The sequence below is a fragment of the Macaca fascicularis genome, chromosome 15 (genome assembly GCF_037993035.2).
Source record: "Macaca fascicularis isolate 582-1 chromosome 15, T2T-MFA8v1.1".
Classification (NCBI taxonomy): Eukaryota; Metazoa; Chordata; class Mammalia; order Primates; family Cercopithecidae; genus Macaca; species Macaca fascicularis.
Genome location: NC_088389.1, coordinates 49,121,107 through 49,147,017, shown reverse-complemented (window position 1 = coordinate 49,147,017; position 25,911 = coordinate 49,121,107). Strand labels below are relative to the sequence as shown.

Here is a 25,911-nt window from a genome sequence, read left to right as displayed (position 1 = left end):
GCCAGCTGGATCTACCCTTGTTTTCATTGAATCTACACCCCAATAAGTTTTCCAAATCATTGTGTCTGTAAATCAGCTGTCCTCAGAGGTAAGAACTGTGTACATCTGAATGGCTCCAGCAGTCAGGCTCAGGTCCCAAGAACTTCTAGATGGGGGTCTACTCCTCTGTTCTTCACTCTGAAGAAGCATTTTGGGGAGGAATTTTCCAGAGGTGAGTTTGGTGAAAGAGTGGGGACAACAGAGTAAACTAGTGATAGTGACAAAGGCACAGAATTCAGACTGGCTAGAATGAGAGTCAACAGGCCTGGAAATAAATGTCAAGTACTGTGAGTGCTAGATGGGAAGGATATTTTGGCCAACTAGGAGGGAGAAAAGGGATGAGACATCCTGTCCCATTCTGGAACAAATTCATACTCCTGGTGATTATGTTAGCTTCCACATCTTGCAAAACTTTATGGGAAAGCCATTATATAAGATTTACTTTGATTTTTAAAAAAGTTCTTACAGCTTGAATCCACACAGAAATTAACTGCTGCAGTTCCATTCTCGCCTGAGTTGACAGTTCCAAGATGCGTTCCCTGTGCTCATGGCTGGTGTAGGCAGAATCAGTAAAGTCCTCCGTACGCTCCAAGATGACTTCCAATGTCACAGAAAGATTCTCTTTGGACTGAAAATAAAGATTCTCCCGAAGAGCTTCAATATTCATCTGAGAACAAAAAGGACATCCATCCATCAATGTGAGTCAATATACACACTTGACCAAAATGGGTTGTAATTTCTAACAGTGCCCAGGAAAACACTAACATTTTCTTTTTCGAAGCTGAGGGGAAATACAGCCACCAATGATATCTATATTCTCCACTAACCCAGGAGGACACATTGCTCAAAAGCCTTCAATATACATGCAAAGCATCATTCCCAGAATAATTAATACAATGACATTTCTGTGGAATCAGTGAATACTAAGGCAGAAAGAGCATCATCCTCTAGCAACCAGTAGGAAAAATGAACCAGCCTCCAGGTAAAAGATTTGCACCTGAGAAAATGCGTAGGCAAAGTCCTGGAAGATAACTTACACCCAAATATGACATGTGCTGAGCCCAGGGGGAAGGATGATGTGGAAGATGTGGGGTGTGAGAAGGACTAGGGAAGGCATCCATTTTTCCTTCATTAATTCAACAAAGACTCTCCTAGTTACCTAACTGGTCTCCCTAAATTTTGTTTAAAGTCCCCAACAGCACCTTACTAACCCAAACATCCTCTACCAGAGGGTCTATATAATCTAAAATGTAAACCGTCTGATACTGCCACCTCCCTCTAATAGCTCCTCACTATCTATAGAGAATCAAGCCCAAACATCTATGTTATAGCACAAAATCCTCTATGGCCTGTCTTTATATACCTCTCTAACAGTCTATCTCACCCCCCTGAACCCCCTAACAACCTTTCACTTCAGCCACCCTGTTTGGAGCTCCTTGACTATGTGATGAACACATGCTCACGTATGCAGTCTTTCTCTCTCAGCTTTCTACGATGCATCATGCCACTTCAACCCTACAAAACACTATAGTCCGTGAAATATGTCACACAGACAACTTGGGCCAAGAGGCAACAAGTGGTAATGATCATGATTATGGTCACAATGAATGTGATAATAAGGATAGCTTACATTTGTTTAACACTTTAAAGTCCTTTCACAAATGTTATTTTAATTAATCCTTACGTGTGACCCATTTTAACACGATCCATGAAAATACCAAAGTTTGGGAAAGTCAAGATGCCAGAGGAGAGTCCTTGCTTCCCCTCCTGCTCTTGGCCCAAGTTGTGTCAGGTGATCACTCCATCCTAGGTAGACAGAAACTCGTATTTAAGCTAGGAAAGAATATGGATAATAGTAAGGTATGGAATTTACAATGGGGATCTTCTCAGAGAATTAAATTTATTTTATTAATTTAAGAGAATTAAATTTGAGAATTTAAACAGAATTAAAACATAAAAATCAGTTATATTGGCCTCATACCATTTATGTTAAGGTTTTTTATTTTCCCTTTAGAGAGAAAATACACATGTTTTTAGACAGCAACTTAGTGGAGTTTTGTGGGGTTTTTTTTTTAAAGAGGCTATTTATTGATATGGTTTCATAACATGTGTCCATATATTCATAGTACCAAATACAATAAAGTATCCAGTTTCCCTCCACAGATAATACTCTCCATCAGAAAAAAAGTAAGACGCCAAAGAGATAATCCCAGACAGTGAGACTGAGCCTATTTATAACAGCTCTGCCTCCAGCATGCCTGATGGTGAGAGGGCAGCAGCCAGAGCTGTCGGCAGCAGCCACAGGCAGAGCACTGCCCCTCCTTCACCTGCACCAGAAATGCAGCAGCAAGAGGCGAAAGATGTCTCTCATCCGACTTGTTTCCCTCATTATCCTTTGACAACACATCTCTTCCCTCAGCATTTATAAAAAGGGAGGATTAGAAAAATAATCTCTAAGATCGCTTTCAGCAATAAAATTTTTAAGAGAAGGTTTGGTCCCTATAAGCTTCTTTCCCTTCAGGAAGACTCAGTGGTAGGACTGGCATCATATAAACAAACCCCGAGGTGTAAAGTGAAAGGTCGTGGACTTTGGGATTAGAGAATCCTGGGCCTAAAGAAGGGTTCTACCACTTACTAGCTCTCCTCAAAAAGAAAAAAAAAAAAAAAAAAAAACCCAGTATATAATTATATTCACCTAAAGGGCAGGTAGGAATTAAATAAAATATGTACTAAGAGCAAAGAGAGATATTCTTCCCGTTACTGTCTTTCACCCCATGTTCCTACTTAGACCTTCACACAATTAGAAATCAAAGTGTACGGCCGGGTGTGGTGGCTCGTGCCTATAATCCCAGCACTTTGGGAGGCTGAGGTGGGTGGATCACCTGCGGTCAGGAGTTCGAGACCAGCCTGGCCAACATGGTGAAACCCCATCTCTATTAAAAGTACAAAAATTAGCCAGGTGTGGTGGTGGGTGCCTGTAATCCCAGCTACTCAGGAGGCTGAGGCAGGAGAATCGCTTGAACCCAGGAGGCAGAGGTTGCAGAGAGCCAAGATCATGCAATCACACTCCAGCCCGAGCAACAAGAGCAAGACTCCATCTCAAAAATAAATACATAAAATAAATAAAAGTGCAGTAAAATGGAAAGAATGTCATTCTCATCACAGTCCTGTCTGTTAGAAAGGTGGGAACCTTTAGCATTTGGATAATTTCTCAGGGCCTCAGTTTTCTGATCTGTTAAAGGAGGGCATTGTACTGGATGACTTCTTAGGGCCCTCCCAACTCAGACACTGCTCTTACCCCAAAAGCATCTTCACCATGTCTATGACTTCTGATGAGAAGTGAGACTTCCTGGAGTCACACTGCCTAGTTTCAAATCCCAACTCCGGTACTTAGTAGCCAGCAAGTTAATCTCCTTTCTGTTTCTCAAGCTCCTCAAAAGTGTGATGGAAATAATAGCAATAATTCTTTGAGGATTATATAAGTTCATATATTTAAAGCACTCAGAAAAGGGCTGGCACAGAGTAAGGACTCAATAACTGTTAGTGTGTATTACTGTTTATTTTTAAATTTTAATTATTACTAATTCTATCACTATAGTCTCAAAGTATCAACCCTCTAACACAGAGAAAAGCAGGAATTCTAGCAGAAATGATTTGCTGCTCGCCATCATCCCATGGATGGTACTGCTCAAAAATGTATGGTACTGCTCAAAAAACAGGAAGGGAACATTCTTTTAAACAGCAGGCTACAGCTAAATCATACAGCTAAAAAGGGCCAGAGTAGCTACTATAACCAAAGACCAGTGTTCTTTATAAATATACCTCTAATGTAAATATTACTGAGCAACAGGTTTGTACAGAGTGGCATTGCTTTAAATAGATATATTTGCTTTTGTGAAGCATTGTTCTAAAACATTACACAAAAATATGGATACTATACATAATGGTGCTCCATTAAAATGGAAAAAAAAAGACTGGGTGCAGTGGCTCATGCCTGTGATCCCAGCACTTTGGGAGGTCCAGGCGGGCGGATCACCTGAAGTCAGGAGTTTGAGACCAGCCTGGCCAACATGGTGAAACTCTGCATCTACCAAAAATACAAAAATTAGCCAGGCGTGGTGGCACATGCCTGTAGTACCAGCTGCTTGGGAGGCTGAGGCACAAGAATCACTTGAACCCAGGAGGCGGAGGTTGCAGTGAGCCAAGATCACACCACTGCACTCCAGCCTGGGTAACAGAGCGAGACTCCATCTCAAAAAATTAAAATAAAATGGAAAGAGAAAAATCAAAATATACTCTCTTTATTCTTACCTTGAATTCCTTAATTCCAGTAAAAATACTGACAGATGAAATGTCAGTCTCTCCATTCGGTTTACAGTCAGTCACAATTTCAATGACCTTATCCAATGCCACTTTCATGCGGTCAAATACTCCTTCTTTGTTTTTATGGGCTGATTCGCAGTTGGGATGCCTCAGACATGTCTTCAAAACAATTGAAATTTTTTATTTTAATATTTGATTTATGTCATAATGCACAAAAATCTTACAGAGAACATGTCATGCTAAGAAAAATGGTTCTTTACCAAAATCTCCTGGGTCCCTGGCTCACTCAGCTGCTTCTCCTCACTAAAGTGGAAGCAGGATGAGTAAAAAGCGATAGCAAGGTTAAATAAAAAAATGCAGAGTGCAGAACTATACCTTTATACTTCAATAGTAAGTTTACTTAAAAATTTTTTGAGAAAAAAATCTCTCCATCATGATTAAAACTATTTTTAAATGTTGCCTTACACATGCAAGAAATGAAAAAGAATGAAGAAAAATGAAATGAACAGAGATGAAATATGATCATGGATGCATCTTGACTTTTAAAAAATATTGTAAATGAAAAACTCAAGGGCCTAGACAAAACAGAGCCTTCTGAGTGGGTTCCATGAAGTCTCTATTTTTGTGGCTTCACTGATTCTAGTACAGGATAAATACTCTCAGAAGAAAAGGTTATTCCAAACAAATTGCTAATGAGACATTTTATTCATTCTTTCTAGAATTGCACCAATTTTCTGGCCAATTGCTGTTTGGAAATACTCTTGACTGATAATTTTGTTAAAAGTGGAAAAAGGAATTAAAGGGTGAATTTACAGAATAACCAAGGGGTGACTTCTTACTCCACTGTACTTAACAAATCTTAACTTGCCTCGCTTTTTCTAGAGCACATATGCTGGCTCCTCAATGAGACTGGCAAAACCCTGCAGGCAGCGACCATGTGTGACAGGCTTTAATTCACAGCACCTAATACACCATGTTCTGCTGAGCTGTTCAATCAAAGCTGACTCATAAATTAATTATTATTTGGAGTTGGGGAAGAAAGTTAGCATTCTTATAAATAATAACTGAGATTTAACTATTCAGGCCTATGTTCTAAGTTATCACTTTGATCTTTTTTAAAATGCAAATTATGTAAGTTAAATGCATTTAGTCAGGTTTTCTAATTATTAATTTATTACACATTAAAACAAAAATTCTCTTACCTTTGAAGCTGTAAGGAGCATCATCGTACACTTTTCAAGAACTGCCCTAGCTGCTGCCATTTTTGCCTTTTTCTTTTCATCTTTCAAATCCTAAATATGAAATAAAATCAAGGAGGATTCTAAGATCATGTAAACAATCCAATTTCTTAAGAAAGTATTTATTCAACAATAATACTCAAAAATTCAATAATATTAAATGGAAAATAAAAAAACAGGATAAAGTTTTACAAAGTGTCACTGCTTCAATATAAACACATCAACACAATATGAGTAGAAAGAAAAAGCTACTCTTAGTAAGGCCTGGAGAGCCAGGAACTGAGACACAAGTAGAGGCTGTACATGGTTGACATTCTGGTGTTCTGTCATACCTGACATTCTCACGCCAAGTGCACACACTGCACCCCTAACCAGAAACACCCAGCCTATGTCTTACTTAATTAAAAGTAAATGTCTTCTGAGCATCTATCGACTATTATTTCCTTCAAAACAGATACTTAAAAGTTGATTATTTAAGGAGCCTTGTCTAATCCCATCTAACTGCTATACATCTCAAATTGGGGTTCATTTGTCTTACTCTTAACCAATATGCTGCTCTGAAATATTCTTAAGATGTTTCTTTGGTAGATTACTTTCCCCAACAAGATTGAAAAGGAACACTTAAGAAAGCATTGTGGATTGAATTTGTTTTGCTGGGGGGTGGCTTCTCCTCACAGAGCCCTCAATAGAACGTGTGCTATTATATGAGGTAGCCAAAGTTTGCTGATCAAATCTACAACAAAATACTCTGTTAATAATTTGGTTATTATATCTAAATCAGAAGTGGGCAATACTTTCAATTAAAGCCCAGATAAACATTTGAGGCCTTCTGAGCTATATGGTCTCCATCACAGCTACTCAATTATATCATTGTAGTGTGAAAGCAAACAGAGACAATACACAAATAAATAAGAACGGCTGTGTTCCAAGAAAACTTTATTTATGGACATTGAAATTTGAATTACATAAAATTTTTCTCTGTCACATTAGTCTTTTTTATTTGTAAGTTAAAGGCCCTTTCTTACAAATAAGAAAAACCTAAAGTTTGAGTATGATTTGCCTTTGAAAGTAAATTTGCTTGAATAAATTAGAATGGATTCAGAAGATAGTCCTACACAATATCACTCTTACTCACTTGCATCCCAATATAGATTTAATAAGAGATAGAGATGGAATTACAAATAGTGTACAACAAAGTGCGTATAACCCCAAAGCTAATGCAGATCACATCCCAAAGAACTGTGTCCTATATGTGAGTATCATCCATCATGGGTACCTATAGATAAAGGTTGAGGTTGCTTATAAAATTTCCACTCATTCCTCTTGTCTTTAACATTTTGGACAGGACTCCTTTCAAAACCACCTGTGGGTCTAGCTGACAATTCATCAGGTGTGTATTCCATACCTAACACTTATAAGCCACATATGACACCATATGATGAATAGTGATAACAAGCGACAGAAAAAGAAGGCATCTCAGCCTGGAAAGGGTTGGTCCACAGGACAAAACAGAGGCGTCCATAAAACCCAGATGGTCCATGAAGAAGTACTTTCCCAGACTTGGGTAAGGCTGTCACCACTGCCACTTTCTTTTCTTTTTGAGACAGAGTCTCCCTCCCTTGCCTAGGCTGGAGTGCAGTGGCATGATCTCAGCTCACTGCAGCCTCTGCTTCCCGGGCTCACACAATTCTCGTGCCTCAGCCTTCTGAGTAGCTGGGATTACAGGCATGTGCCACCACACCTAGCTAATTGCTGTATTTTTAGAAGAGATGGTGTTTTGTCACGTTGGCCAGGCTGGTCTCAAACTCCTGACCTCAGGTGATCCACCCACCTCAGCCTCCCAAAGTGCTGGGATTACAGGCATGAGCCACCACGCCCAGCCTTACCACTGCCACTTTCTACCACCTTGGTCCAGGTCACCATCACCTCTCAATAGATTACTGTAATATCCTCTTGAGTGGTCTCCCTGTCTCTGCCCTTGTCTCCATGCAAACTATTCTCAACATGGCAGCCAGAGTGATACTGTTAAAATGTAAGTCAGAATGTCATTCTTCTACTCAAAACCTGCAGTGGCTCCCCATTTTACTTAAAGTCAAAGTCCTTACGCAGTTTGGCCTGCCCACTACCTCTCTGATTTCATCTTATTACCCTTCCCCTTTGCTCACTTTGATCCATCCACTGGCCTTCGTGTTCTTTGAACACGCCATGCATGTTTCTGATTTATTGTCTATCTCCTCCCACCCCTACTAAAATATAAGCTCCACGAGTGCAGAGGCTTTTGTCACTTTTATTTACTGCTGAATCCTCAACACCTAGTGTAGTATTTGGTTAACAGTAAGCAGCTTATGAATATTTGCTGAGAAAACTGAGAATGCACCTGACCTATAGCTCTTTGCAGGATATTCTGACTATTCTAAAGGAGAAAGTATTTCAACCCTGGATGCATATTCCACAAAAATGACCCAGGAGTAGCACTTATCAAACACAAAGATGATAAAAAGGCTGCCAGTAAGTTTCAGGGGTCTCACATTTAATGAGCTAAATTGTTAAAAACAGGTATCTCTTCAGCCAGAAGTTTTTAAATGTTGGATTACAATATTACAAGAATTGAGAAAAATAAAATGTTCTCCATGCCAAATTTCTAACTACAAATCAAAATGATGGTGAAAGTTTTTCAGTTATGTCCAGAAGCTGAAGAGGATCCTGTAGGAAGTGTAACTGAAGGATGGCAGCTTTAGAACCTATGACTCATGCCACACTTGCTCAAGGGATCAAGAAAACGCTAGATGATAAGCTATTATAATAAAAAAATATTCAGGCTAATAATTTTCATTGGGGAGAATGAGGAGAAGAAGGAAGATTAAGAGAAAGAGAAGGAAAAGAAAGGAAATGTGTTTTATAAAGAACAATACTGGCAGAGAGAAAATGAAACAATAAGGTACCTGCCTACAGAAACATCATTGGTATTAGAAACCAATGCCATTATTTAGCCTGCCACTTTCCAGACCAATACCCATCTTTCAACTCCAGCTGCAACCGGGAAAGTTCGTATCAAAAACTGAGAGAATACCTATGGGACTACACCCAGAACCATCCCAAGAAATGGTCAATTATTATATATATTTAACCTGCCAACAAGACAGACTCCTACACAAATACCCCAACAAGGAAAAGTCAATCCTAGACATAATATGGTCTTCTGTCTCCCAAAACTGAGGAGCTTATTGTCTGAATTGGGGAACAGACCCACAAAGAACTAATATTGGCTGGGCACAGTGGCTCACACCTGTAATCCCAGCACTTTGGGAGGCTGAGGCAGGCGGATCACCCGAGATTAGGAGTTCAAGACCAGCCTGGCTAACACGGTGAAACCCAGTCTCTACTAAAAATACAAAAAGTTAGCCGGGCGTGGTGGTGCATGCCTGTATTCCCAGCTACTCGGGAGGCTGAGGCAGGAGAATCACTTGAATCCAGGAGGTGGAGGTTGCAGTGAGCCGAGATCATGACACTGCACTCCAGCCTGGGCGACAGAGCAAGACTCTGTCTCAAAAAATAAATAAATAAAATAAAATAAAATAAAAAACGACTATCATGTTGTAGTTTGAGAACTACAGGCTTTAGTATCAGATATAACTGAGTTCAATCTGCAAGAATAGTGACCTTGGGAAAGTTTATCCTTGTCTCAGATTCAGTTTCCCTGTATGTAAAACAGTAGTAACAATACCTACCTCATAGGGATGTTTTGAGAATTAAATGAGATCATGTACATTAAGTACCTAACACATAGGCAGTGCAAATAAATAATAGCTTGGGTTATTACTATTAATCTAATATGGTAAGAATAACAAATATCTAACAAGATACTATAAGAATACGTATGATGACTCAATTTTACGTGCCTGAGCCCTGGGAGAGGAATCAAATGGAAAGCTTCATAAAAGAGAAAGTAACCAAATACAAAGAAGAAGTACTTAAGTTGAGCCCTGAAGGCAAGTATGACCTTTCCCAGTGTGTGAGGCGGGAACAAAATTAACTGTTATAAATGTACAAAAAAAGACATACAGATCTACTTACAGATCTACTTTGCTGGCTTATTTGTGAAAGGCTTTCAAGACCAAGGCTATAGACTTAATAAGCAAAGAAACCAATCCAAACAATCCTAAAGATCATACCTCCATCCAAACTGAAAAGTATGTATTTATCTGAAGATTGTAAAATGTGATGAATACATACATTTTGTCTATCTCCACTCAGATGTGCAAACTCCACCATTTCATTTCCAAATTGACTGAATATTTGGACAAACTCTTGAAAGCTATTCACTTTCTCTAGTCTTTCCATAGTTGCAAGAACCTGCAAAACAGAGAATATTTCATTATTTGGTGATAGCTACGCAAGAGACTGAGATTGTCAAGGCTGAGTAGAGAGAAAAAAGGGAAAATTCTGAATTCTAGGTGAAAGCTGAGAAGGAGGAGCCAGAAAGAAGACACAGAAGGGGATGCTCAGAGAAGTAGAAGTAGATTCAAGGCACAGAATTATTAGGGGAATGATTTGTTTATAGGATGAGATTTTGAGTTATTTGAAAAGAAAAAGAATAAAAGAAATGACTACATATACAAAGGAAGGGATCATTTATGTAGCCAAGTCTAGGAGGTGAGCATGGGCAGGACTACAGTAATCAAATCTTCAGAGAACTGGGAAGGGGTGAGGATAAAAGTCAGCACACACAAGCTTTAAGGCTCAGTGAACCAGGATAACAGGAACCCTAACATTCTCAGGAAAGCAGAAGGAACCTCATCATCTGCAGAGTATGGAGTCAAAAGGGAAGTGTGGGACTTTAAGAGGAGGAAAATCAGTCTGGTTCAGTCAGGAATGGGCCGTCAGGGGTGAATATAGAGTGTGAATCTGTGGTAGAGCCAATGACTAAAATGTTATGTGTTTTCTTGATGTAAGAAATAAAGTAAATAGATGTGAAACATATTTTCAAATACTTTTCTTTAAAATAACATGACTAGATTGTTTTAGTCAGAACAAGATAGGTTAAAAAAACACAGATATCCTGTGTTTACTTATTTTTCATGAGAATATGATGAATATTTGGCATGTTAATCTGCCCTGGCAGCTCAGGAAGTTCAGGCAGCTAACACAGATAAGGCTCATTGCCACTGCTGTGCAGAACCTCCATCTTTCAAAGAGAGGAAGGTTGTTTCTGTTTCTCTAGCGCTGCCAGATCCACCTCTCCCATTTCTCATTCATTCAACATTCATCAGGTGGTTTTATCCTCAAATCCTACTAGGACAACTCCTGCCCTGGCCAACTGCTCTCCTCTTTGCCTAGGGAATTATCCAAAGAAAGAAGTGATCATACAGACCCTGGATTCCCAGATGATCATGGAGCATGATCATCATCTGAGAGATTAACTTCTGGACTGGAAGAGTCTAAATCTGTTCTGCACGTTTTGAGATTATTCAATAACATTTAGGAATTCTGCATGCAGAAATTTTGTAGCTGTGGATAATTATCATTTCCACTGATTTAACTGTGTCTTAAGTTATATATTGTTAGTCTCTGATTTGGGAGGGAAAAAAAGTACTGAAGAATTCAGTATTTTTATCAACTAAGTTTCTGCTACATACACTATCATAGTGCTTGCCTTTTCTTTCCAAATGTTGTACACATTTGAAGCTTTTACCAATAAGCCTCAACAAGCAGATAATGATTCTCTAAGAGGAGACATTACTTGCATTCAGAAGTTTAGGCACAGTATACTCATCATTTAAGAATTACACATATAGAAGAATTTAAACTACAGACAGAGTTATAAACAATAATAGTCAAGCATTGCCAAATTACTTAAATTAACCTAAAAAGAACTTTTTTTTTTTTTTTTTTTAAAGAAACGCTCATACAGGCATAGCTCCAGGAGGAACCCAGGGCCCAAGTGTATTCAATGTGTAGATGATCAATGTGTCAATGTATCCTGCAATTCACATTAATTCCCACAGCTAGCTGCACTCTTCATCCACATGTGAGCCAAGTGATCCACCACTAAAAGTCATAAGAAGCACTTTGAACAACACAGAAAGACAAAAATACAGCAACATCAGAAAGGTAAGTACCTTATTTCTTGATGTTATTATCTGTTTAATGACTACTCGGTCTGCCAGCAACAACACCTTTGTCACTGAAGAAAGAAGTAATCTTGCAGCCTTTATCACTCCTGTTTTGTCTGTAAAAATTGTGATCTGCCCATCAGATTCCAGATGGTTCAAGTTGGTTATGTCTGTCAATGCTGCAATTGTTTCTCCTAACAAGAAAGGAGAGAGGGTAAAGTTAAACTGGCAGTAAGACACACAAATTCAAATCTCAACTTTTCTCTAACCTTGAAGGTAAGGCACAATGAGGAGGAACTCCGCTTTGGACTCTTACTTCAGGAACAAGAAACAGTTTCACCTTGACGATTGCAGGGATTATCATACCAAGCTTTCTAACCAGAAAATAATAGCACACTCTTAAGAATGGTGACAAATTTTGCCCTCACCCAGTTTGAAAAACATCATAATTTTTGTTTCCAGTGGTAATGCAAACTACACAATCTAAAAGCTCCTGCCCTACACGACAGTAAGAGAAGTCCCATGAGTCAAAAACTAAAGAATACCCTAAAACCAGAGCAGTAAGCAGGTGCCAAGGCTTGGACTGGGGCCAGGCCAGGGAGAAGTCAGGGGTCACTGCCGATCTCCACAAGCTGAAGGGGCTTAGGTTTTCAGGAATCCTCAGGGAGAGAAAAAAGATAGGGCTTTGGGCCCCAAGGGATGACATCTTCAATATATTGGAGACCCATAAATAACTGTCAATAGGCAAAAAGAAACAATAAGGAAGTTTGTCTGTCAGACAAACAAAGCCTGGACTTTGGGTGGGGAAAGTAAACAAAACTAAAGCCTCCGTCCTGAGAATTCAAACGACAGGCTGGCCCTCATTCACGCTGCAGTTTGAATTTATATAAACTTCATATGATGCCTGGCATAAACCATTCTATTAATTGAACTCCCTCCCAACCCTCTAGAAAAATTATCTTCTTCACTGTTGCCATAAAAACTTTTGATTTCTGTAATGGTAATTATCTACTAATAAAATAATACAAGTGTTTGCCTCCTCAAGGCTATAACATTCTTGAAACCTCCATACTGTTATAAGTTAAAAAGATTTTAAAGATAATAAACTTTTAACCAACTTATAGTGTTCAAGATCATTTTTTAAAGTCCTAAATATACCTATGTGCCTAACGGATTGATTTTCTTACAAAAGCCCTCCTGTCAATTCTATTACATATACACAATAATGTGTCTGCTCATAGGCTAAGGATCTTGAGTAGAAAGTATTGGAATCTTAATGGAGAGGCCACAGGGTGAAATATAAGTCAAGGTTTAGAAATCAGTCTGGCAGGCACGGTGGCTCACACCTGTAATCCTAGCACTTTGGGAGGCCAAGGCAGGCAGATCACCTGAGGTCAGGAGTTCAAGACAAGCCTGGCCAACATGGCGAAACTCGGTCTCTACTAAAAAAATACAAAAATGAGCCAGGTGTGGTGGCAGGGGCCTGTAATCCCAGCTACTCAGGAGGCTGAGGCAGAGAATCACTGGGACCTGGGAAGCAGAGGTTACAGTCAGCTGAGATGGCTCCACTGCATTCCAGCCTGGGTGACAGAGTGAGACTTGGTCTCAAAAAAAAAAAAGAAAAAGAAAAAAAGAAAGATCAATCTAGTAGGAGTACATAAAACAGAATGGAAAGGAAAGACTTAAAGCCAGGCTATTATATCAATTGTGGGTGTGAAATAGTAGGGACCTTACTAGTATAGTAGCCATAGGAACATTAAGAAGATGATTTGGGAGACATTTTTATGAGAAAACATAAAATTAGTACCTGACCAATGATAAGAAGGAAAGAACGAGTGAAAAAATGGCCTCAAAGTTGTAAACCTAAGTTGCTTAAAGAAAATCAGAAGGGCATTGGAAGGGAGATGATAATTTTACTTTCAGACAACAGGAGCTTGAAATAACACAGGAATACACCAAAAATAAGCTATGCGACATGGACTGGTAATGCAGACTTGGATGTCTTGTTTATAAAGACAATTGCTGAAGCTCTACAGATAGAGGAATTCTGTGGTAACCAGCCTTCAAGAAGGCTCCCCATGATCCCCACCTACTGTTATGCACAACTTTGTGCTGTCTGTCCCCTCCCACATCATATGAGGGTTGGTATGGTGGAAGTAATGGTATGTCACTTCCAAGCTTAGGTTCTAAAATAACTGAGGCAGCTGTCTGGGTTGCTCTCTCTCTCTGAGAGAAACCAGTTGCCATGTCATAAGCAGCCCTTACTACGCAGAGACCTACGTGGAGAGGAAGTGAGGCCTCTGGCCAACAACCATGAGAGGGAGGCTGGAAGCAGACCTGCAGTCCAGTCAAGCTTCCAGGTAACAGAGGCCTGGTCAAAACACTGACCACTACCTTATGAGACACATTGACACGGAGCCACCCAGTGAAGCTACTCCCTGATTGGTGCCCCCTCAAAAACTGTTTGAGATAGCAAATGTTTGCCGTTTTAAGTTGCTAAGTTTGGGTTAATTTGTTACACAGCAATAGGTAACTAATACAAAGTTTTGATAGCAAAATATACAGAGAACAAAAGTGCTTAGAATTAACCTTAAAGCATACAGAAGGGGCAGGAGGAAAAGTATCACTTTGCATTCTATCATTAATAGCTAAAAGGATAAAAATATTTCCTCTGATCCTCTGGAAAATGTTAATTTTTTTCTACACCTCTCAACCACAAAAGATACCACATATAAGCCTGCACATACAGCATTATTCAACCTTTCATTTTTCTGAGTAGACCTCAGGCTTTTTTTTTTTTTTGATACAGAGTTTCACTCTTGTTGCCCAGGCTGGAGTGCAATGGCGCGATCTCAGCTCACCGCAACCTCCGCCTCCTGGGTTCAAGCGATTCTCCTGCCTCAGCCTCCCTAGTAGCTGGGATTACAGGCATGCGTCACCACCTCAGCTAATTTTGTATTTTTAGTAGAGACAGGGTTTCTCCATATTGGTCAGGCTGGTCTTAAACTCCTGACCTCAGGTGATCCACCCACCTCGGCCTCCCAAAGTGCTGGGATTACAGGCATGAGCCACCGCACCTGGCCCGACCCCAGGCATTTAACTCATAAGTACGAGGGATAGTAGCATTTGGTCAGCTCCACCACCATGGTTAAATGCTTCCTTAACATTATAAAGTTGTTCAAAGTATAAACTGTTCAGAAATCAGTTCCCTAAAAAAGTCACAAAGCTGTCTTACAGCTTCACAGGTATCATTTTTAATTTATTATATGTAATTACTAGTGTTGCATCTTAATAGGAAAACCCAAGGTCAATCAAACACAAATATTTGTTGAACTTCCATAGAAAACATAAATATAAACCTTGCCTGGTAGCCAAGTAAAAAGCAACAATATAATGTAAGAGTTCAACACAGGGAAGTAAGAATAAAAATTGATTATTATAATGACAACTAATATTTATTGAGCACTTACTATGTGTGAAATGATACAAGCATTACATCAAAACACCTCTATAAACCCTAACAGTCCCATTTTATAGATGAGAACACTGAGGTTTAGAAATGTTTAATAGATTGCCCAATATCCCCTGCTTGCAAGTAGAAGCACTAGGATTAAAGTCTAGGCAGTCCGACTCTAAAACTTTAGTTCTTTTTTTTTTTTTTTTTTTTGAGACAGGGTCTCATTCTGTCATCTCCCAGGCTGCAGTGACACCATCACTGCTCACTGCAACCTCAACCTTCCTGGGCTTAAACAATCCTCCCAACTCAGCCTCCCAAGTAGCTGGGACTGGAGGCATGCACCACCACACCTGGCTATTTTATTTTTCTTATGTCTTGTAGAGACAGGGTCTCACTATGTTGCCCAGATTGGTCTCAAACACAGCTCAAGCTATCCGTCCACCTTAGCCTCCAAGTGTTGGGATTACAGGTGTGAGCTACGGCACCTAGCCAGCTCCAGTTCTTTATCTACTGCTTTATATTAGTTCCCTCAAATGAATGCTGTCGCCGAAAAAAGAAAATCATTCGTAGGGGCTGAGTGGGCTAGAAACATTACAGGAGTGATTTAATGAAGTCTTAAGTTTGTATGTGTTAAGAGAAAAAAGCCTTCTATATTTTACAACTCCAGAAGGTATCATTCTCATACTCTTACCTGAGTGACACTAGGAGGAAGATGACATGTGGAGCCCATGACACCTGATATCTTTCAAAATACTCCATTTATGGAGCTGCCTGGGCGTATGGTACTCATGTCAGTGTACCACGTCCTCCTTTCTCACCTTACACTGAGCACAATGACGTGCTACAAAGCCAACAAGGAGCACAGGACTCAGCTTGTCCTTTCATTTAAAAAATACTATACTCCTGCTTTAATCAGTGGTTGTTAGAAGAAACAGTAATTGTTTTATTTCTTTTTTTTTTAACCACAAAGCTTTCTTCAAAAAGAAACAGTAATATGAAGAACATCTCCACATTTTCTGTTGAATTGTCCATTATGTAATGTCTGTTTCATAAGCACCCACACAATAATTTAGTGTCGGGAAAAAAAGTCTCTCCTCTTACAAGCTGGTTTGTTTCCTTTCAACAAACAATGAGATTATATAATCCTTTGTTTCCAACATTTTTGTCTTGACTTCCAGGAAGTACAAAGATAAATTTCATGCTTAATTAAAATAATAATGTTTGCCAAAGTTTCTGGTTTATTTATTTTCACATCCTATTTTAATAAGTTTATTGAACATGTCTTTTATTGTAAGTGCTTTCATATCCTTTTCTAAAGTAGGAAAAATATGAATTATGAATAGAATAAGGATATCTCCCCCTGCTTCCCACATAAAACTTATTCTCTATCCCAGTGAATGGCTAGAAATCCAAGACTCAACCCAGGGTCTTCCCTTTCCTTTAGTCAACAACCTACTTTTACCTATTCACCCATCTTAATGAGTATTTTGTGTACTCTTCCTGCTCTTTACAGTCCTATTACACTGACTTGGCCTAGCTGGTTTTACCACAAAAGCTTCCCTATTAGTCTCCCTGCCTTCAGTCTCAACCTTCTCTCGGTCTGTCCTCATTCGTTCATTTCCTTCATACTATCAGAAAGACTTCTATCTAACACAAAACATCTGTGAAATGTTCTTGTTTTGAAAAAACAAAACAAGGCCGGGCGCGGTGGCTCACTCCTGTAATCCCAGCACTTTGGGAGGCCGAGGCAGGTGGATCACCTGAGGTCGGGAGTTCAAGACCAGCCTGACCAACATGGAGAAACCCTGTCTCTACTAAAAATACAAAATTAGCCAGGCATGGTGGCGCATGCCTGTAATCCCAGCTACTCGGGAGGCTGAGGCACCAGGAGGTGGAGGTTGTGGTGAGCTGAGATCGTGCCATTGCACTCCAGCCTGGGCAAAAAGAGCGAAACTCCGTCTCAAAAAAAAAAAAAAAAAAGAAAAAACAAAAAAAAACAGAATAACACAAAGCAATACGCCTTTCATCTGGCTCAAAATTTCTCAACGACTCCTAGTATAGAATAATAGTTGAAATCATCCACATAACATACAGGACCGTGTATGATCTTGTCCACCCCTCCACATATACTTGGTTTTATCGCAATCACTCTCCTCTCGCTGATGACCTGCTCCTCCCTCAGAGTTCCCCATCTCAGTAGATGGCACCACCATTTGCCCAGCTGTTCATATCCCAAATCTTGGAGTTATCCCTGGCTCTTCTATCACATCCCACATCCAAACCATCAGCCAATCCTATCAACTCCACTTTGGCAATATATCGAAACACAGTCACCTTTCACCACCTCAAATGCTATCGTCTAGTCTAAGTCACCATCATCTATCACCTGGACCGCTGTGACAACCTCCTAACTGGTTTCTCTGAATCCATCCTCACACCCCCTAAAATGTATTTTCTATACAGGAGCCACCAGTTACCCTTTTAAAATACAAATGAGATCATGTCACTGCCCAGCACAAAATCTCCCACTAATCCCTCATTCCACTTAGAACATAGTCCAAAATTCCAGTCTTTGCCTATTCTCACTTTCTCCTTGCCAGGAATGCCCTTCCCCCCCAAGTATCCACATAGCTCAGGCCTTCACTTCATTGCAGTCTCTGCTCTAATGTCCCTTCCTCAGTGGGTCTTCCTAATCCCCTATCCCAGGAGTTCTCAACTGGGGGCCACTTTTCTCAACTGGGGGCAATTTCTAGAGCTATTGCTGGTTGTCACATAGTAGGAGAGGGGACCTTCTGGCATCTAGTAGGTAGAAGTTAGTGATGCTGATAAACATCCTACAATGTACAGGTCAACCCCCTACAACACAGAAGTATCCAGCCCAATATGTCAGTAGCACCAAAGTTAAAAAACCCTGCCCTCTGTAAAACAGCACCTTCATTGGTCTCCTAACTCTTACCTTGCTTTTTTTTTTTTAACATGGTAACTATCACCACCTGACATTACATATTTATTCATTTATGATCTGTCTCCCTCAGCAGAATGCAAGGCCCACAATGGCAGATTTTGGACTGATTTGTCCATGCCTATCTCGCTATGGCCTAAAAGAACGCTGGTATATCACCAGCATTCAGTAAATATTTGTTGAAAAAATTAATGGATAAATGATACTTCAACAAAGCTACAGTTCTCAGAACACCCTAGGTTCTCAAAGGCTTCTGTGCTACCATCTATAGAGAACCATGAACCATCATGAAGTCTGAAGTCACTATGATTTGTTTACTGTAGAATACTAATGGATACTAATGCTTATTTCCATTTCCTATGTCGTGGAAAGTAGACTAATACGTTCTTAGAGAATAGAGGCCACAGCTCCCACTTCTTTATCTGTCTCACATCTCAATGGCTGATGGTGAGGATGGCCAATCACTAACTCTGACCAGTGAAGGAGTCCTATGTTTCAGATTTAGGACTTGATCCAAGCGAAGTGCAATATTTATGGAAGCTAATCCAGACCTTTAATGTTTGAGGCAGCCATAATCAGAGAGCTATATATCTTCATTCAAAATAAAACAATAATTTTTCATCATAACCAAAGCAATAAAAGTGGTTTGAATACTCTTCAAAATCAATATCCACCTACCTGCTTGTTTAGCTTCAATACAGGCAATATTTATTTCTTCTTTCAAATCCCAGTTTTCATTGGCTATAGCTTCTCCTACTTTAACAAATCTTCCAACTGCCAAGTTGACAGCTTGTCCTACACGCTGAATTGCTTGCAGAGTTTTATCAGACTTTTTGGTATTATCTTTATGATTAATAAGTGTGGTGATCTAAAAATAAAAGATAAAAGCAACTTTTATCTCAACACCTCTTTTTTTTAAGCTGTACCACAAAGTCAAAGAAAATTAAGCCTAGCATACAGGATAGCTCAACAGACTAAATCAATAGTTAGAGATGTTTCAACTGAGACAACCAGCAAAGTATCCTGCATCATTCCTTAGGACAATGTTTCCATTAATTACAACTCCAAGTTCACCTGAGGGCAGTTATCTGGGGCATGCAGTTTATCTGCGGCATACAGTTCCAGAGGCCCTCCAGATCTTTCAACAAATCTTAAGGAGAAAAGTAGGAGCGGATAGATCATTACATTCAGAAAGTCAAAGTACTTCAGGTCTTGTTTCCTCTACTACGACTTCAGATGCTATGAGAGTAGAGACAGCTCTTCTTCCTCTCCATTCCACTCCATTGCCTACCATGGTGCCCAGGTTGTACAAAATAGTACTTGTGCCATACATGTTTACCAAATTAACTGGATACTTTAGAATGAGCATTGTAATCTATATTTTATATTTTGCTAAGTTTTGTTGCATCCAACTCAAAATAAATGAAATACCAAGAGTCTTAACACTTGATCCCAGGCCCTGAAATAAAATACAAAAGGTGACAACTTCAGCTCACTGAAACAAACATAATTCTTCAAAATATCTTAGGAAACTAGTACATGAACTATGCTGACATCTAAGAATATTTATTAAAGAAATGTTGTATGAAAAACAACTACTGCTCAATGTACATGTACTAGTATTAAAAGAAGAGCAAGAGAATTACAAGAAGGGGAAGAGAATCACTTTTACTCTTTGTACAACTACTATGTGTCAAGCACTTTATATGTATGTTTAGGTATTAATAATTTAGAATTAATAGACCTAGGTTTGAGTCTTGGCTCGGTGACTACTTGCTAAGTAGTCTAGGGAAATTTAATCTCTAAATTTCCTCAACTACAATATTGTTTTTCATCAAATGTTGAATATCTACTATAGGCCAGTTCCTAAGGATGCATCAATGAACAAGACTAAGACAATCCCGCCCCCATTAGGTTTACATTATGGTAGAATAGCAATAATTCAGTTACACGAAATATATTTGTTGCACACTATCATATCCCAAATAAAATTCTAGGCAAACCTGAAATAACAATCAACAAGAAAGAAAAGCCCATGTTTCCATGGGGCTTACATTCTAGTGAAGGGGGAGACCCAATAATCACATAAATAGGTAAACAAAAAATAAACTTTAATATAATTGTTATGTGCAAAATGTTAGGATAGTGTGATAAAAGTATCTGTATAGCTACCTGAAATTGATTGGTCCTTCTAAGAGGAAGTGATATTTAAGCTGAGATCTAAATGACAGCGAAGTGGTTAGACTGGCAAACGTCAAAGGATAAAGAGCATTCTAGGAAAAGAAACAGTGGAGGGAAAAAAAAACAAAAAGCCCTTAGGAATGAGCCTCTCCTGTTCAAGGAACGAGGTGAAGTCAGAAGTGGCTAAAGGATAGTGGGTCGGGGGCAAGTTAAAACCAATATCCAAGAGATGGGATGGGCAGGGACCAGCCTGGAATAAAGGGTTCTGGAATTGGAATAAAGAATTTATATTGGCCAGGTGTGATGACTCATACCTGTAATCCCAGCACTTTGGGAGGCCGAGGTGAGCGGATCACGAGGTCAGGAGTTTGAGACTAGCCTGGCCAACATAGTGAAACCCCATCTCTACTAAAAATACAAAAAAAAAAAAAATTAGCCAGGTGTGGTGGCACATGCCTACAATCCCCGCTACTTGGGAGGCTGAGGCAGGAGTATCGCTTGAACCCAGGAGGTGGAGGTTGCAGTGAGCCAAGATTGCACCATTGCACTCCAGCCTGGGTGACAGTGTGAGACTCCATCTCAAAAAAAAAAAAAATTGTATTTTATTCTATGTATTACAGGAAGATACTTAAGAGCCTTTAAACTAGAAAATACTATAATCTCTGTAGTAATTTGAAGTCATTGAAGGGTTTTTTAAAAACAGGAAAGTGATATAATCTCTGCAGTGGTTTGAAGCCACTGAAGGTTTTCTAAGCAGGAAAGTGTTATAATCTCTGTAGTGGTTTTAAAACATGTCCACAAATTCTCCCCTCAAGAGGTAGAGCCTCATTTCTCTCCACATGAATGTGGACTGGACTTGGTGACTCACTTCTAATAATGGAATAAAGTGAAAATAATAGAGTGCTTCTAAGAGTAGGTCATATAACACATGGTGGCTTTCATCTTAGTCACTCACTCACTCACTCTCTGCAGGATCAATCACAGTGGGAGCAAGCCAACTGCCACAGAATGGAAGGCACTCAAGCAACCCTATGGAGAGCCCCACAAGGTAACTGAAGGCTCTGGCCAAAAGATAGTGAAGAACTGAGGCCTCATGCCAACAGCTGAATGAATGAACTTGAGAGCAGATTCTCCAGCCCCAGTCAAGTCTTTGGATTACTACAGGCTCAGTCAATCACCCTTATTTTGATTTTATGAGAGACCTCACTCCAGAACCACCAGGTAAGCCACTCTGGAATTAACCCGCAGAAACCATAAGATAATGTTTGTTGTTTTAATGCACTAAATTTCAGTTAATTTGTTCTGCATCAATAGATAACTAATATAGATTTTGGTGCCTGGATCTGGGGTGAGGCTGTAACAAAACTTAAAATGTGAGAGCAGCTCTAAAATTGGGCAGTGAAAGTTAAATGAACTTTGAGTGAATAAAAACTAGAAATGTCAAAGAAACTTTGCAGAAGCATGATGACCTTTGAGGAAGCTGTCTTAATTAGGGCTGCTATAACAAAATACCTTATACTGAGTAATTTATAAATAACAGAAATATATTGCTTACAGTTCTGGAGGCTGGGAAGTCCAGGATCAAGGCACTAACAGATTTGGTGTCTACTGAGGAGGACCCATTCCTCACAAGTGGTGTCTTCTATGTCCTCACAAGGCTCCCTGAAGTCTCTTTTGTAAGAACACTGATCCCATTCATGAAGGCTCCCTAGTGACATAATCACCTCCCAAAGGCCCCAACTCTTAATCATCATTATGAGGGTTAAGTTCCAACACATAAACTTTGGGGGAATGCCAACAATCAGGCCATAGCAGAAGCTACGGGTGAAAGGTTAAGGAAAAGTGAGAAAAATCTTTCTGGAAACTGGAGAAAAGCGGTTCCTTGTTATATGATGACAGAAAGTCACCTTCATTAACATGAAAAGGAGAAAATATACCTAATGAACTGGAAGAGCTAACTAAGGAGATGTCAAAGCAGATTTTGAAGGTGCTACCTGGTTTCTTTTTGCTGCTTACAGTACAATGTAAGAGAAGAGAAAAATTAAAGGAAACACTGATAAATACAAACAAGCCAGAACTTGCTGGTTTTAAAAATTCCTCCTCCATGCTGTGCATGGGGGCTCACACCTATAATCCCAGCACTTTGGGAGGCCGAGGTGGGCAGATCACCTGAGGTCAGGAGTTCGAGACCAGCCTGACCAACATGGAGAAAACCCGTCTCTACTAAAAATTCACAAAAAAAAGAAAAAAAAGAAAAGAAAAAAAAAAAAACAGCCAGGCTTGGTGGCACATGCCTATAATCCCAGCTACTCAGGAGGCTGAGGCAGGAGAATCCCTTGAACCTGAGAGGCGGAGGTTGCTGTGAGCCAAGATCATGCCATTGCACTCCAGCCTGGGCAACAAGAGCAAAACTCCATCTCAAAAAAATAAAATAAAATAAAATAAAATCTTCTCCAGATGGCACACCATACTAAAATTAAGAATGGCTTTCAGGCAAAAATAAAATCTAGGGCTGTGTCAAGAAAGCACCTTAAGATGAAGCTAAGGGTAAGACTATAAAATCTTAAGATCTCGGCCGGGCGTGGTGGCTCACGTCTGTAATCCTAGCACTTTGGGGAGGCCGAGACGGGCAGATCACAAGGTCAGGAGATCGAGACTATCCTGGCTAACACGGTGAAACCCCATCTCTACTAAAATACAAAAAAAATCAGCAGGGCGTGGTGGCGAGCACCTGTAGTCCCAGCTACTCAGGAGGCTGAGGCAGGAGAATGGCATGAACCTGGGAAGCGGAGCTTGCAGTGAGCCGAGATCACACCACTGCACTCCAGCCTGGGTGACAGAGCAAGACTCTGTCTCAAAAAAAAAAAATTCTTAAGATCTCAGAAAGGTCCAAGGTGTTGCTTCAGACAACCATTCAGTTAAACAACAGATCCCCAAAGAAGCCTAAAGCAGTCCCAGCAGAAGCCCAAGTTAAAGAAGAGCATATATCAAGAGACTCGTGGGTGTGGCTTTTGTCTAGAAGAATGAATTCAATATGACTCACAGGAGACAGACAAAATTTTTAAGATAATTGTATTGGCAGAAACACTATCAGCTTGGACTAAAAGGGAATACATCTTTGTATGAAAAGAAGCTTTCATACCAGCCCCTGCTCCAAACTTCCAAAGGCAGTCAATAGTCTGAGAAATCTATGCTGCTGCAAACATAGAATGACTCAGAGGGCAGAACGAAGAGCCATGAACTATTCCCAGGACTTGAGTCTTAATCAAGGAACTGGCAACATTTGCCCACAAGGAGTTCAGAATACCATAAACCAGTGTCTCATATTTTTTTTCCATTTTTGAACAGGAGTATATAGCAGTTATTCTACACTTTATATTTTCTTGTTTTTTGAACAGTAGAGTCTATAGAGGTCACCCTAAAGCTGAAAGATGTTACACTCAAGGAACTACTACATACAAGAAGTCTCTCCTGGATCATATTTATAATAGATGCCAACATTGTGGATTTCCAGCTGATGTTGTGACTTTGGAAAGGATAAGGATGGGGAGAGGTTACTTGCAGGTGGGAATAAGGTAAACAATTTGTGGGCAGAGGTTAGAGTGTAGGGAGTTCTAAAAATGTACACAAATTATTTACTATTCCTCCCTTAAATAGGTGAAGTCTCATTCCCCTCTCCTTGAGTACAGGCTGAACTTAGCTACTTATTTCTAACTAGTAGAATAAAGTGGAAGTGACAGTATGCTACTTTTGAGGGCAACTCATAAAGTCACTGTGGTTTCCATCTTTCTTTCTCTCTGTTCACCCTAGGGAAAGACAATTCCCATGTCACGAAGACACTTGACTGTCCCAGTGGGAAGGCTCACATGATGAGCCTAAGGAAACTGATGCCAAAAGGTGCTTATTTAAGGTCACATATCTAATAAGTGGTAGAGTTAGGATTCAGAGTCAGACATTTCAATTCTAGAGACCGTACTCCTAAACACTACCCTATAATGTCACATAACAACCCAGTGGAATAGGTTAATATTAATCATCCTCATTTCCCCAAATTGGAAAATGGGGGTAATAATCATCCCTATTTTACGAATGAGGAGGTTGGACATCAAGAAGTGTGGGAGAGTTAGGATTTAAATCCAGATATTCTGACTGCAGAGACTAGCCTCTTAGCCACTTAGCCATTTTGCCTTCTCTGTCTTATAATGTTAACAAGAAGAGTTGGCTGCGTGCAGTGGCTCACACCTGCAATCCCAGCACTTTAGGAGGCCGAGGCAGGCGGATCATGAGGTCAGGAGTTTGAGACCAGCTTGGCCAACATGGTGAAATCCCATCTCTACCAAAAATACAAAAATTAGCTGGGCATGGTGGTATGCACCTATAATCCCAGCTACTCAGGAGGCTGAGGCAGGAGAATTGCTTGAACCTGGGAGGCAGAGGTTGCAGTAAGCTGAGATCATGCCATTGCACTCCAGCCTGGGTGACAGAGTGAGACTCTGTCTTGAAAAAAATAAATAAGAAGAGTTAATAAAATAATGAAAGTATTGTGTTTAACATAGTACCATAAACAGAGTTTATTGTAAGCGTTCAAACATACTATAATTAGCTCTCTTACTTAATCCTCAGGTATTATTAAAGATTAAAAAACTGAGGCTGAGTGAAATTGCATACTTGGCTCATACAACTAATAAGTAGCCTAGTTTAGAATTTGAACCCAGGTTTAAACTGACACCAAATCCCACCTAATATTCTTTCTTTTACTGGAGGTTTTCAATCTTTCCTTTTTTTTTTTAAATTGAAATGTTACCTAAAAGCCTATTGCATAATCATGTGAAAGAGTCACAACAATTTTAATTTGGAGAATGACTGTCGGCCATGCTGCTGGGAAGCAGAGAACAAATACAAATCCTGTTGGCACCAGCTTAATCCTTTTCCACACCTGACAGACTCTAGGGAACTGTTACTATCACATGAAAAAAAAAGAGAACTTGCCCAGCATTGACTATTCCAAGCTACCATCTTGGAAGAGACTCTGCAGTGGAAAGGAGTCAAAGTTCTTGCTATAGATTGAATGTTTGTGTCCCATTCCCCTCCCCCTCCGCAAATCCTTATGTTAAAATCCTAACCTCCATTGTGATGGTATTAGGAGGTGGGGCCTTTGGGAGATGATTAGGTAATGGGGGAGGAGCTCTCATGAATGGGATTAATGCCTTTTAAAAGAGGCCTCAGAAAGCTCTCTCACTCATTTCCATCCTGAAAGAACAGTGAGAAAACAACTGTCCATGAACCAAAATGTGGGCCCTCACCAGATACTGAACCTGCCTGAACCCTGATCCTAGACTACCCAGCCTACATAACTGTCAGGCATAAATTTCTGTTGTTTAAGGCACCCAGTCTATTGTATTTTTTATGGCAACCCAAACAGATTAAGGTGGTTCTGTGTATTAAATATTTCATTTACATAAAGTTTTAAAATTTCAGTTACAAAGAAAAGATCCTGCAATTAGGCTAAAATATCAACTATTGTTCAGTTCCAAAAGAAGCACCTCCCCAGTGCATAATTAGGTGTGGCTGCCTTCCTTTTACTGGAAAGCAGTCTGG

General features: G+C 39.8%; 1 protein-coding gene and 1 pseudogene across 2 annotated transcripts in view; both read right to left on the bottom strand.

Moving 5' to 3' along the window:
• Positions 1-25,911, bottom strand: part of CTNNAL1 (catenin alpha like 1) — a 72,805-nt gene that overhangs the window by 38,743 nt on the left and 8,151 nt on the right. For both annotated transcript variants that reach the window (XM_005581116.4, XM_065530254.1), the window contains exons 2-7: positions 18,811-19,000; positions 11,720-11,907; positions 9,834-9,953; positions 5,565-5,654; positions 4,351-4,521; positions 506-706 (exon numbers count right to left, since the gene is read on the bottom strand). In XM_005581116.4, coding sequence (XP_005581173.3) covers positions 506-706; positions 4,351-4,521; positions 5,565-5,654; positions 9,834-9,953; positions 11,720-11,907; positions 18,811-19,000 — 960 coding nt within the window. The remainder of the gene's footprint in view (positions 1-505; positions 707-4,350; positions 4,522-5,564; positions 5,655-9,833; positions 9,954-11,719; positions 11,908-18,810; positions 19,001-25,911) is intronic.
• On the bottom strand, positions 11,498-11,657 carry LOC123569272 (5.8S ribosomal RNA; annotated as a pseudogene).